This window comes from Amblyomma mixtum, chromosome 9 (assembly GCF_055824585.1).
Source record: "Amblyomma mixtum isolate Tamu chromosome 9, ASM5582458v1, whole genome shotgun sequence".
NCBI classification, from domain to species: domain Eukaryota; kingdom Metazoa; phylum Arthropoda; class Arachnida; order Ixodida; family Ixodidae; genus Amblyomma; species Amblyomma mixtum.
This window is the reverse complement of record NC_143020.1, coordinates 44,587,095-44,601,684: the sequence shown is the minus strand read 5'-3', so window position 1 is coordinate 44,601,684 and position 14,590 is coordinate 44,587,095. Positions and strand designations below refer to the sequence as shown.

General features: G+C 49.3%; 1 protein-coding gene across 1 annotated transcript in view; it reads right to left on the bottom strand.

The window, feature by feature from the left end:
• Positions 1 to 1,004, bottom strand: part of LOC149328867 (neprilysin-1-like) — a 53,618-nt gene extending 52,614 nt beyond the window's left edge. The window contains exon 1 of the mRNA XM_089559119.1: positions 800 to 1,004. Coding sequence (XP_089415245.1) covers positions 800 to 1,004 — 205 coding nt within the window. The remainder of the gene's footprint in view (positions 1 to 799) is intronic.
• Between the last annotated feature and the right edge of the window lie 13,586 nt (positions 1,005 to 14,590).

The window sequence follows — 14,590 nt, the reverse complement described above, 5'->3', positions numbered from 1 at the left end:
AGACGCACGACCGCCAGGCAAACCTATTACCAGCTACTTTTTTAGACGGAGTATACTAGCATTTGGTATATTTGACTGGTGTGTCTTGTTTTTTTTTAAGGAGGGAAGGGGCGGGGGAGGGGGGGGGTGGCATCAGCAACGAGCGCCCATTATAAGTGAAGTGTAGATGGTGGTTATACGCGGTGAAGATAAAACGGTTGTGCTGCGAAAATTAAATATTCAGATCATAGAGAATTAGAAGATTCTTATGAAAAACTGAAATAATTATTTTTTTTCTAGAAATTCGCGAGAAAGTGTAAAAGAATATACTAACTTGCATGACGTCCCGTTAGGCGAATTAATTCAAATGTATGCTTCGAAAGTGAATATTCCCTTCATCACCGCCTACACCTTCATATGAGAATTAGGAAACAAACCGAGTCTAAGTGGAAGCGAAATTAGTGATGGGTAATATACTGGACCTTCTGTCTAGCACCTACCCATGAACAGTCCGGCCAAAATGAACTGCCAAAAGCGTCTGTGAAGACAACGAAACATTGTACCTACGCACTTTGAGTTGCAGTGTACAACTAGCCTGATTCATGTTCCTGGGTAAAGGGTCTACCCAGGCACATATTCATAAACCAGCTATAAAAGAATACTTTGCTACGAAGTAGAGACGGAAGGGATATGCGTGTTTCGTTTCAATACGACCTGGGTGTAAAAATTCATCACGAGCAGCTAACCTTAACCTGGATGCTCCGTTAGTCTTAGCGTTCTCGGTTCGTGCCCGCTGCCAATACGCTCTAGAGGCGCCCACCTTCTTCTCCGATGTCGGTGCGGAGTAAACCAAAGATGTCCTGCTTCTCCATGATGGCTGTTTCGGTTCCCTGTGCGGCCTTTTCTCGCTCCGGAGGGAAGTTTTCGACCCAAAGTGTGAGCGCTGAAAAAGACACCACTAGGAAAGGGCTGACTTCTTCTTCTGTGTGGCGCGCCACGCGACTCGTGCAAAGGTCCGTCCTCATTTTCGTTATTCTAAACGCCGCCTGATACACAGCCTCAATTCTCTCAGTGGCAGATATTCTCTGTTCCAAGGCGAAATTTTCAGAAGACGCGATACTGGGACTCAAAAAACGCAGAGGTCAGTAAGCGGTGTTATCACACCGTCTCAGCATGAATTCAATGCGAAAGAAAATTTAAACCAAAAGTTGTAGATATTCACCACAGAGGATAAAGGACAGTAATTTATATGTGCGGTAGGCTAAGTGAAGAAAAATTGGAGAGGTCTTCGCCCAGCTGTGGATGTAACCAGGCTTACGATGACAATGAAGAAGTTCGACAGAGTGGCGTGTACAAGACAGCGCGTAAGGAAATTTATTGAATTTCAATAAAGAAAAAAAAGGAACTTTTTTGAATTTAGATGAAAAAAAAAGAAGTTAAGCAGCACTGACGAACTGACGAGGGGAACAACAGCAACAACAACAACAACGACGAGCTTTTACCGAAAACAGACATTAGGTTGGTACCAATGTACCCTCCATTTTGGCTCGCCTCTCTGAACCCTGGATTATTCCCCGTCGTGGGTATGTGCCATATAACTAAGGCAACAACAACACCAAGAGCTCTGTTACACGTACCTGAAGCCGTTCTTAGGCTCGCGGTTCCTGGGCAACCATGACAAAGCATAGCGAACTGCGCCTTTGAGCCATCAATGGTACAATTTGGACATAGAGCGCAGTAAAGTGCACAAATATCTTTGCGTCTCCTTTCACCGTGTTATGTCCGATCATTCCTCAGATATTAAGTCCGGCCGGAAAGATTGTAAGGAATTATATGAACCATCCATTATCTAGTTAGTGTGCAAAATGTATGGTGCTCGTAAGGATGGCAGTATATTTCAAAAGAACGCGCTTTTATGGTACTCTTATCAGCACTCCGCCTAAAGCAAATACATAGTGAACACATGGTTGAAGCTTTTGCTGTTTATGTTGCTTTTGTTTCAGAACTAAAATGGTCTCTTAACTGTCCTTTAAAAAAAGAACCACCAAGAATAGAAAAGCGGCTTTCTTGAAGACAGGTTAATGCCCTCTCAATATTCTTGCTTCCCGGCTACGAAAAATTTTTTTACATAAGTTGCTTGTGGCGCAGTGGCCGCGTCACGGAAACAAATTACTTCATAGGTTTAAGACACAGCCGCCTTACTAGGTGTTTATTTCTTGCCGCGAATGCGCAGGCTGTATTGTGAAAACAAACTAGGCAGACTGGTTTTTTTTTGCATCACTATTATTCACAAACGATGTAGCAATGCTTGCCAACTTTTTTTGGTACATAGAGTCCTTCCCCCCGCAGTTGCTAAAGTAACTGAAATATCCATGTTATCGCATTTAGTATCTCCTATTTGTCAGCGGACCAAAGTACAAGGCGGCCTTGCACAGGAAAATATAAATATAAAAAAATATAGTTAAACCGGTAATCAAGTTTAGAAGAACAACTACCTCTTACCTGAACACAATGTACTCCTTACAGACTGCCACAGGTAGCGTTTAATATAACACAATTTCTTCTCACTAATTGAAAGGGCGGCTTATAACAATGAAGCACAGGGGATTAAAGAAAAATGTAACTATTCGTTTTCATAGGGTGCTGACATATTCGTTCTCTATTAATATTTACGCTTTCCGCTCTCTCTCATTTCTGTTTTAGTATGTATCATTTAGAGTCTGGCGTCTGTCCTGTTCTTAGGTGTTACTCTGTCCTCGTGTCGAAGCAATCGCTAGCAAATATTATTGTGAATGATTTTCACCTAGCCCAAATTTCAGCTGCAATATGTATAACTTCTAGTCTAGCGTTTGCCCTGTGCGTGTGTGTTACTGTGTACTCGTGTCGAAACAAGCGCTAGGAAATTTGATTGTGAATGATCTACTAACATTTCTGTTGTCGCCCTGGTGGCAGCCTTACTCATTCATACCTCTTACCCCACTTTATCAGGAGCAGTTATTACTTTTGCAAAAATTTTGTTTTATACTTCGAGAAGAAATGCGATTCATGATATACAATTTGTCGATAGTCGGGCTGGTTTTGCGCTGTGTTGATTGTGTGTGAAAAACATTGTATGGTTTTGCCTTGCACTACAAATACTATTCGCACAAAGTACTTCTTCCACTTATAGGAATGACTTTTGATGCTCTTGCCGAATCATCTGCGTAAGCAGAGGATATAAGGCATTGCTGGTCTGAGCACCTTTATAGTTGCCAATCCAGAAATACTATAGCCCCGCCACTATTGTGTTGCCAAGGAATTCATTTGTGTTAAGAAACATATTTCTACCAATGCATTATCTTGGTTCTAGGCTTAAGCAGGGAAGGCGTTGGTGTCTGTTGTTTATGGTAATCATGAAAAAGAGATCGCAGCGCTTTAACGGAACTAGGCTAAACTACAATTTTCTATAAATCGAAACATGATTAAAGAAAGAAAAAAAATCACACGATACGGCGTGACGAGTCTCACGAGACTGATGCAAAATCCGAATACAACGTTGCAGTAATGCTGCCCAGCTCTCTACTTGGTTACATCTCCATGGATGAGCAGGAAAATGCAGCGTATATTCCAGCAGTATGCAGGCCCGCTCTTCCTCTCACACTCTTGGTGGAATCTTCTCGATCGTCACAACTTGAGTCAATAACAGATGCCAGCCTAAAAGGAGATCAGCCGCAGGAACACAAATTACTTGGTCTTCGTTGTGTGGGTCGCACGATTACGACCTCTATACCGCTCCTTTCTTTGCAAATAACAACAGTAAAGGACGAAAGTCAGCTATGGTCTTTTCACTCCCTTCTCATGTGTCTAGGACACTGTGCTAATGCACTGCGGCACAGCTGTGGCATTTGAGTCTTCCGCTTACTGGGCTTCGAACCGTGGGCACGAAATGGATTGTTTTGCCGCGCGTTCAGACGAATCACAACTAAGCTGGTAAATGTCCGATTGAAAGTATGCATACCGTTTGACGCAGTCCACCTGTCTCTCCGCCTTGTATGCGCCTACGCTCAGTACCAATAGAAAGTGCAGTCCTCCACAATCCTGTCTACACCGGTCGAAAGGCGCTCCAGGGAGTACACTGACGTGGTTCACGAGTAGTCTAAGAATCTTAACTAGACGTTCTCATGCTTACCATGCCAATGCACCATATTTATTGCTCATGACATTTAAAGCTACATCGGAGCCGAAAGGCAGCGGCGACTGTTACGAATGCGCAATAGAGCGCGCCGTTCGAGTACTCTGGACAGGCGTTCGCACGATTGCACTACGACCAGCAGTTAGCAAACTTATTCACTGGCACGTCAGTATAGCAGGCAGAAAAAAAATCTAGGAACCAAGGGGCCTCTGAAGTGCATGGTGTCGAACAAACCCCAGCTGTCAACGTGAATAATTTGGTCCCCTTTCGTACGCGGGCACGTGATGGGGCGTTATGTTCGAGGAAAATAGAATTCTTTTAGGTCTTTGCAAGGGGACGAGATACACTGTCTCACGGGCTCATGCGTTGTTATAAAATGTGTCGTCGTCAACCTGTGTCATCACGGAGCTCTCCAGGGAACGCAAAAAAAAAGGCAGAAATCTGGCATATGCGATATACTTTTTATGATAGGAACTCTGGTAATTACGAAAATTCAACCAAGTTCGTGCAACTTTCTCGATTGAGCGAGACCACCAAACAAAATAAATTGGGAGATTTTTATTAGTTCGATTTGTATTTGCGGTGAAACATTGTTTAAGGATGATTACGTCAAAAGATGTTCTCAATATCTTCAACGCTAGTGAACTCGGTACGTTTCCGAGAAGCACAAAACCTAGCTACAAACACGCCGTCACAAACTTTCTCGCCACACATTTTGATACCAACGCGCGGCAGGTAACACTTGACTTCTCAGTACATCAGAGGAACTGAGCGTTTCTAATAACCTCGTACTCTTGCTTGTACTTGGCAAGGTACGAACTCATGCAGTACGCAAGCGACGCAGACACAGCCAAAGTGAACGCCACCACAAACAACACAAATCTCGGCCGGAATGTTCTCAGTCCGACAGTCTGCATAAGTGTTGATGACGATACAGCCGGAGGCGCAAACTGCGGCTGAACATCACTCGCATTCGTCGTTTTCCTGTCCAGCACAACGGCAAAGACCTCGTCACGTGGAGCCCCCACCAGCCTAGGCACGATGAGAAGAAGCGGAGGCTGACGCGATGCAGTCAGGGACAGCTCCGTAGGTTCCGCTTCTCCTACGTCTTTAATGCCACTTCTGCTGCCATTCAGCTCCGGCGGCGAGAGATAGAGCAAGGGAATATTGCGAGGCGGTGATTCGCGCAGATTCCGGGCGCCATGCGCCTTGAGGATGTCCAAGAAGCGGTGCAGGTGAGGAGAATCAGTCGAACTTGAACTCCACAGCTGCGCCAGCGAAGCGAGGAGAGATTGCAAAGAAATAAGTTGGCATGAGAAAGTGGCTAGTTTTGGTGTATAGAATCTCTTACAAGCTAGAAACCGTTAGAACACCGAAACAACTATTGCAACCCCCGGTAGTCTTCAGCAGCAAACAAGAATGGCATGAGAGCTTTTTAAGGTTATATGCGGTTGCATCACACTACCATTCATTTCCAGCCAAAGATTATAGAGTCCGTGACAACCTTGATAGCCTAAACTACGCGAGTTCGAATCAAACAGAAAACAAAAAAAACTGAAGGGGTCACCTAGGCTCCACATTAAAGTTATAATGGAATAGCTTAGTGGATTATTTCCCATAACTGCTCAATTTTTCATTCTTTCTTTTACATTCATAAATCCCTGGGAGTCCGAAGTAGTCAAGCGGTGCGCCGCTTCCGTGCAGTGACAGGCGCTAAACCCTTCTGGCGTCACCAATGTGCAAGGCACTGTAGATTCCAGTTTTCGTAGCAGAGCACGTGATCACTTTAATCAGCAGGTGGATAAAAAAAAACGAACACTCGCGACCGAGCAGCGTAAATATGCATATTAAAGTCAGACGATAACTCCAAATTGTTATGTGCACGAAAATAAGTTTGTAGCCGTTAGATCAGTGGCCAAAAATCCCACCTTCATGAGCCATTGAGCACTGAGTAGCTATGACAAGAACACTTTGCTACGCACAGAAATAAAGCTTTTGCCTTAATTCTTGCCAATCAAGGGTTACCGTACAAAATTTCATTCGACATAGAATATCCCTAATGGTCTAGGTACTATCTCTGCGTATTTCTCGAAGCGAGTTCTAGGAGGGGCCCGTCTTTTCACGGAACCCTTTATCTAGGTCCGTAACACAAGAGTGGTGCTCCAATATTTAGCACAGCTTAGACCTGCATTGCTTACAAAAGCTAATATTGAAGCCCGTGTACTGTAGAGCTAACTGTTTAGAGGCGCTAAAGATTTTCGCAATATCTGGCTTCGGCAAAATGCCAAGCAGGAATTGCTTCAGGTTTTCATAGGGCGCACCTGTTCATCTGAATCGCAAGCGGACTATTATAATTGAGCACTCAAGAGAGGGCCGCGGAAAGGCACTCTGAAAGTCATAATAAACCCTTAATTCGGGCACAGAAACAAGTCTCCTGCTGACCCGAAAGACGCGGGTTCGATCCCGGCCGCGACGGCCGAATTTTTATGGAGGCGAAATTCTAGACGCCCGTGTACTGGCCGATGTCGGTGTACGTTAAAGAACCCCAGGTGGTCGAAATGTCCGGAGCGCTTCACTACTCCGTCCCTCATAGCCTCACTCGCTTTGGGACGTTAAACCCTAATGAACCAAAAACAAGTCTCACACGATTTAATCAATGGCTGACAACCTCACCTTCGTCGGTCGTTGAGTGCTGAGATGTCGGTATAGCGAAAACACCTCCACTGGGGCTGCGACCCTAGTCGTTCGCCGGTGCCGCTGGATCAAACCCAGCCGGAAAAGAAAGCTTTTCCCCGCGTCCCTCCCCCAGGCGTCGCTCAACCTGTGACCGTTCGGTACGCCGTCGCCTATGTCGGGAGGGACGTCCTCACCATTGCAGAGGTCGTCGTAGTCTGCGCCCTCACCCGCCTTGTTGGAAACGTATTTCTCCTTCCCGACAAGAAACGACTGGAGACGTCCTGAGAGCAGTTGCTTCCACAGCTCGTGTCGCAAGTCGCACTTGGGTGATTCCTGCAGACGCAAAAAACTCAAGAATAGGGCAGTACTCAGTGCTTTCAATAGCGACCCCTAACAGGTCAAGAATGAGGTATTAGGGGCTCCATTTTCTTCTAGGGTGTAGAAGCAGCAACCAGAATTAAGAAACTCGTCGAAGTCAGCACTCTAATATTTTGTCCATGTCTTGCGGTGTGAAAATGGAGCAGTGTACATAAATTGACATTTTTAGCAACATCATATTCAGGGGGTCGCCTCTGATGGAGCTCGTATTCTTGTTGTCAATGAGAATGAAGAGTGAGTATTGTTCAAATTTGCGATTAACTTTTTCATAGAGAGCAGGCGTTTTGAGGCGGTTTCAGTTCAGTATCTAGTAGAGCATACATAGCAGAAGCGTAACAATGGGTCCTTTACCTCCACGGATGGGAATCGACCATTCATTTTAATGAAGAAAACCCACACTGAGCTCTAAGAATCCGGTGTGATGGGTGGAAGCGAAAGATGCAATCTGAAGGATCGGCAAATGAAGAAACGGTTTTTTTTCAGGTACTTCGACGCATAAAAATACATAAACAGGTCAAGCCGATATCTTGGGCTGCAACATACATTACCTATGGAAGGTCTCACACGATTCTGCATGAATACACCTCGGGCAGCCAAAGAAGAAACGACAGCCTCATTCCCACAAACGAAGAGACCTATGACAGTGAAAGGATGAATTTTTTCGTCAACTCTCGATGAGCATTCAGTTGCACTGTTCCTGCTTGGTACAAAGAGACCATGACCAATACTCGGAGGACAAATACTTCCCTTTTGCACTTAGTCAGTGCTTTCCTGTCGATCAATTTCCCGCGAAGTAACGGTAGCAAATATCGTTTTGTACAAATATCCCCAGATGTCTGACTGCTCGGCAGAGCGGAAAAGTTGCAGCGCTGTATGTACACTCCGCGTCAGTGAGCGTGCCCACTCACACAACAATACATCCATAAGGCATTGCTCATAACGACAACACTAGAGCCAACCGTAAAGCGGCTCATATAGCACCACCGGAAAAGCCTCGCCAAGCCAGCTTGTCGTTAGAGTCTAACAGCGCGCATCTGTGCAAAGCGGCTGCTGCTAGCGCTGCGCAAAAAACAGAACCATTTGCCACCATTCCCGCTAACGGTCGCGTACATCATGAATAACCATTGCGAAAAGCTGTCATGGTATTCAATATTTCTGTCCTTATATTTCTTGTTCTTTTTCTTTTTTTACTGCGAGGTGTTCTGGAACTCCTTTGCCGTTCGTGTCAGTTGAGGCTCAAAAACTCGGAGAAAAACTACAGCACTATGTTACGCATATTTAATGAGTAGGGAGCAATCGTTCAAACAAAAGGCGGGTAAGCTATTTAGTTGTTTTTAGCACAGCACGCTACAAAATGACTTGTGTGATTTTTTTTTCAGCGGTAGCTCCTAACATCCCTGGCATGTTGTTCAGGTATCACATGCAGTGAGAAAACCTTCTCAATCTTGCTAGAAGGGTGTACAAGAGGAAGCAGATAGAACTGCGAGGACATGGGGAAAGCATGTACAGTAGCACCGAGTTCTCCGTAAAAGAAGAGATCTTTAGGTTCAACACAGGGCAATTTGAGTGTCTGTAATATTTTTGCTGTGGGTAGTATGCCCGTCATGATTGATAACCAAAACCAGCTGGTTTTAACACTGCAGTGGGGCGCAATAAGTAAAATCCAGGTAACAAGACCCACCTGGGCGAGGAGGACGAGGAGGCTGTTGAGGTATTTTCGCCAGTGGCGGTCGTGCGCATCGCCTTCCTCGCTCCTGGCAGTCAGGGCCAATGTGAGCACCAGCAGGCATTTCATAGAGCAATTTTCGGTGGGTTTCTGCTTGCGCGCCGGGTCTTTCAGTGTCCACGGTGACAGTGAAGGTCGGCCACCGTAACAAAAACCTAACCACGCAGTTCTTCTTTGTCTTCTTCTCTTTCTTCGCTAATGCAACACCTGCGTTCATTGAAAGCGTCATTTTATCTCCAGGCAATTTACATGAATCAATGTCAGAAAAGTAGATGTTTCGTTGTATCGGCTGGTGCGGCCGTATGAATATGGTTTGGTTTGGTTTATGGGGTTTAACGTCCCAAAGTGACTAAGGCTATGAGAGACGCCGTAGTGGAGGGCTCCGGAAATTTTGACCACCTGGGGTTCTTTAACGTGCACTGACATCGCACAGCACACGGGCCTCTAGAATTTCTCCTCCAAAGAAATTAATTCTAGCCGCCGCGGCCGGGATCGAACCCGCGTCTTTTGGGTCAGCAGCCGAGCACCATAGCCGCTCAGCCACCGCGGCGGCGGCCGTATGAAGAGACAAGACTCAACGTAAACTGGAACTGAAGCAATTCATTGCACGCGCGCAAGTTTTTATACCCTACAAGCACCTGACACAAACAGCTGATCAACAAGCACAACATAAATACAAACAAGCAAACAGCCGATCTAAAAAATTCAACCCAAACTCAGAACCAATGGATACAACATTCTCCTTTCCTTCGAGAACTAGACTTTTCTAAACATTTATTGCAAATAAGAAAACTTTGAAAGACATGGATGCAGTCACAAGAATTACACATTCCGAAATACAAAAAACAGGAAATATATTCACAGAATAGGCAAATAAGCACATTCTTTCGGAATAAACACGTAAGACACAAGACAATAAATGTGCGTGGATATTGCATACCATTCATTTACTCTTGTTGAGGTATTAGCGGAGGTCGCAGCGGAGCACCAGACAGAGACGACCAGCGTGGCAGGCTTCTAGTTCCGGACTGCCCGTGCCGGGCGTGCGCCCCGAGCACGCGCGGTCCATCTTTATTCTCTTTCTAGCGCGCGCTGTAACGCCGATCTTAGCGCCGGCGCTTTATAGCGTCGCCGGGCGCTATAGGGCCCCCCGCCTAGACGGAACGGCGAAATGTACGCGCCGACGGGGCAGAGATGGATTAGCCACAGCGGCAAGCAGGTCTGCAGGTGGGCCGGCAACATCTGAGGGGAGCTCCTGGGGAGGTGTCTCGAGGTACGCTGGTTTGAGTCGGTCGAGGGAGACGACCTCTTGACGACCATCGAGCAGGATTGTCGCTGACTTTGTCGTCCGGGTGAGGACGCGGTACAGGCCATCGTATGAAGGGGTAAGAGGCGCCTTTACAGCGTCTCGCCTGAGATAAACGTGCGTCGAGGAAGCAAGGTCCGGGTGCACAAAGACTTGATGGGCAGTGGAGCGAGGCGGCACTGGGCGCAGGTGCTGGAGACAGTCCTGTAGGCGGTGAAGGTATTGCAGGGGTTGGGACGAGGGAGCCGAAGGTACGAACAAGTCTCCGGGAAGCCGCAGGGAGGTACCGAAGACGAGTTCGGCCGCCGAACAGCCAAGGTCACGACGCAGGACGGCGCGAAGGCCTAGGAGCACCATAGGGAGGTGATCTACCCAGTGCTCGCGATCCAGGCGCGCAGTAAGGGCAGCCTTGAGCTGGCGATGGAACCGCTCGACCATGCCGTTGGCACAGGGATGGTATGATGTGGTGCGGCAGTGTTTAGTGCCGAGTAGCCGGGTGAGCGAAGTGAAGAGGGCGCATTCGAACTGGCGGCCGCGATCCGTGGTAACAATGCCGGGGCAGCCGAAGCGGGAAACCCACGTCGAAACGAAGGCTCTGGCAACTGTTTCCGCAGTAATGTCCGGAATGGGCACGGCTTCGGGCCAACGGGTGAAGCGGTCGACCATCGTCAGAATATACTTGTAGCCCTGAGAAGGGGGAAGCGGTCCAACCAGGTCGATATGAATATGGTCAAAGCGTGATCCAGGCGGCAGGAAAGACTGAGGGGGAGTCTTGGTATGGCGTGTCACTTTGGTGGACTGGCAAGCAAGGCACGAGCGGGCCCACTGGCGAACGTCGGTGTTAATGTTCGGCCAGACGTACCGCTGGGTAACGAGGCGCTGCGTGGCCCGAATGCTAGGATGGCAGATGTCGTGAAGGGAATGGAAAATGGCACGACGAAAGGCCTCCGGGATGAACGGTCGCGGTAGAGCCGATGATATGTCGCACCAGAGTGATCCGGGCACAAACGGATGAGGCACGAGCTGCAGACGGAGTGCTCGAGGGTGGTCACGCAGGGCGTGCAGCTCAGGGTCTTCAAGCTGTGCCCGCGTCAGGGAGGGCCAGTCCACAGCAGGTGGAGACACGCCGATGGTGGAAATGCGTGAAAGTGCATCAGCTGCCTCGTTGTCGGTGCCTTTGATATGGCGAATATCGGTTGTGAACTCCGATATGTAGGCCAGCTGACGAAGTTCACGGGCGACGTACTTCGAAGAGTTCGTACGGAACACATACACCAGAGGCTTATGGTCCGTGAGAACGTAAAACGGCTGGCCCTCCAAGAAGTGGCGATAGTGCTGGATCGTGGAGTAGATAGCAAGCAGCTCACGGCCAAATACGCTGTAGCGAGTCTCAGCAGGCTGGAGCTTCCGAGAGAAGAAACCCAGTGGGTGCCACTCGGAATCAATCTTCTGCTGGAGAACCGCGCCAATGGCCACGCTGGAAGCATCCACCATGATGCGAGTGGGCGCGGAAGTCCTAGGGTGGATGAGGACGACTGAATCGGCGAGGGCTTGTTTGGCAGCCGTGAAAGCGGCCTGAGCTTCGGGAGACCAGGAAATCGCAGAGGATGAGGACTTCGTGGTGCGGAGAAGGTCAGTCAAGGGGTGAAGAAGCTCGGCGCAGTGTGGGATAAAGCGCCGTGAAAAATTCACTAGGCCCAGGAACTCACGGAGCTTGCGTAGGGTAGTTGGTGCGGGGAAGTCCTTAACGGCCTGGACGTGAGAAGGCAATGGACGAATTCCCAGCGCCGAGATGTGGTGGCCCAAGAACTCGAGCTCAGAAGAGCCGAAGACACATTTCTGGGCATTGACGACCAAGCCAAACTCTTGGAGGCGTTGAAAGAGTTCCCGGAGGTGACGCTCGTGGTCCTGTGGAGTACGACTCGCGACGAGGATGTCATCGATGTAGGCGAATACCGCCGGGAGACCACGCGTCACTTCAGCGATGAATCTTTTTAAAGTTTGAGCTGCGTTGCGTAGCCCAAAAGGCATGCGCACGTACTCAAACAGTCCGAAGGGTGTAGTGATGGCCGTCGTCGGAATATCGGCCGGCTCAACAGGGATTTGGTGGTACGCCTTGACAAGGTCCACTTTACTAAAGATCTTGCAGCCATCCAGATGTCCAGTGAAGTCTTGGATGTGTGGAAGGGGATAGCTGTCGTGGACCGTGTGAGCGTTGAGAGCCCGGTAGTCGCCACACGGACGCCAGTCACCCGGTTCTTTCTTGGGCACCAGATGGAGTGGTGAGGCCCAACTACTGGATGAAGGGCGAATAATACCCAACTGAAGCATGTGGTCGAATTCCCGTTTTGCAATAGCCAGACGCTCACCGAAGAGGCGGCGCGGGCGAGCGGCGACAGGTGGACCACGCGTGACAATGTGGTGGGTGATACCATGCTTGGGTGGCTGATGTAGATTACAAGGCTTCGTGACCTCGGGAAAGTCTGCGAGGACTTGAGCATACGGGCATGACGGAAGCAGAGTTCGGATTCCAGTGGAAGCGACAGCTGATATAACGCCAGTGATGGAAAGGCGCGTCTTGCTGTCGATGAGACGATGGTGACGCATGCTGACGTCCAGATCAAAATGCGTCAGGAAGTCTGAACCGAGGATAGGTTGATGTACATCGGCGACGATGAAGACCCATCGAAACGTGCGCCGTAGGCCAATGTCCAGAGTGAGGGATCGGAGACCATACGTTGCGATGGAGATTGAGTTGGCCGCACGAAGAGTAGGTCCATGTGCCTTGGAAGCACGGTCTGCTTTGGAGGCCGGCAGTACGCTGACTTCGGCACCAGTGTCGATGAGGAAGCGCAGGCCAGAAATGCGATCCATGACGACGAAAAGGCGGCCAGGTTGAAGAGCGAGGTCACACGCCGCCTTCAGTGATCTCGCTGCGCGTTTCCCGACCAGTTGCATGGTGGAGTGCAGCGGCGAGCGTTGTGCTGGAAAGTTCGGTGATACCAGCAGAGACGCGGACGGCGAGGACTGGACGAGTGTGGACCACTCGGGGAAGACGAACGGCGGCGAGGTGTTGAGGGTAAACCGTGCGGGGCATGAGAGGACGTCCGAAGGGTATCGATAGAAGCGACCAGCTGATCGATCCGGGCCTCTAACCGTGAAATGACGGCGGTCTCTGGTGGAGAAGAGAGGGCGGCGAAGGAAGGAGAAGTCGCGTCGTGGACTCGATCAGCGAGCTGGGCGAGGCGGTCAAGGGTCAAGTCGCCCGCAGCAGCCAAGACGATGCGGGTCGACTGCGGCAAGCGTTGCAGGAAGAGCTGCCGCAACAGTGCGCCATTCGGGTCTGCATTGGTGTCGCCCAGGAGCTGCCGCATACTATTGAGTAACTGGGAGGGGCGACGGTCTCCAAGCTCTTCGTAGGTGAGCAGCTGCTGGAGGCGCGCACTCTCGGACGCCGTGGTGTGGTCCAGGATGCCCTGCTTTAGTCGCTGGTACGGGGTATCGCCCAAGGGTGCAGCGATGATGTCCGCTACCTCTTGAGCCACCTCCGAAGGCAGGTTGGAAAGCAAATGACGAAACCGAGATGCCTCCGAGGTGACGTGGTGCAAATGGAAGACGGCTTCCACTTGGGCGAACCAGGTCTGCGGACACTTGGGCCAGAATGTTGGTAGGCGGAGCTGGAGAGCTGCGACGTCCCGTGGGCGCAAGGTAGCGTCAGGCGGAAGGCCGCCTGAGGGCGGGAGGTTGCTGTGGTCGGTCATGTCTTAGGCCGGAGTCACCACTGTTGAGGTATTAGCGGAGGTCGCAGCGGAGCACCAGACAGAGACGACCAGCGTGGCAGGCTTCTAGTTCCGGACTGCCCGTGCCGGGCGTGCGCCCCGAGCACGCGCGGTCCATCTTTATTCTCTTTCTAGCGCGCGCTGTAACGCCGATCTTAGCGCCGGCGCTTTATAGCGTCGCCGGGCGCTATACTCTCTTTCCTCTTCGGAAATGTATACAGGAGAGGTGTGATAAAGATTGCACCTCCATTCGCGAGCAAATTCACAAAGTAATTTTTAATGGTGCAATGACTTCAAGGAAAAAATTCGCGACCTTGCGTATTCGTTGATTTAGTTCGTTCGATTGGTTTATGGGGTTTAATTTCCCAAAGCGTCTGAGGCTATGAGATACGCCATAGTGAAGGGCTCTGGAAATTTCGGCCACCTGGGGTTTTTTAACGTGCACAGACATCGCACAGTACACGGGCCTCTAGAATTTCTCCTCCATCGAAATCCGACCGAGAAATGAATTTGATCAGGAGGACCATATCCGCTATAATGCAGGATTTAAAAAATGTTGCAACAGCTTCATGAAC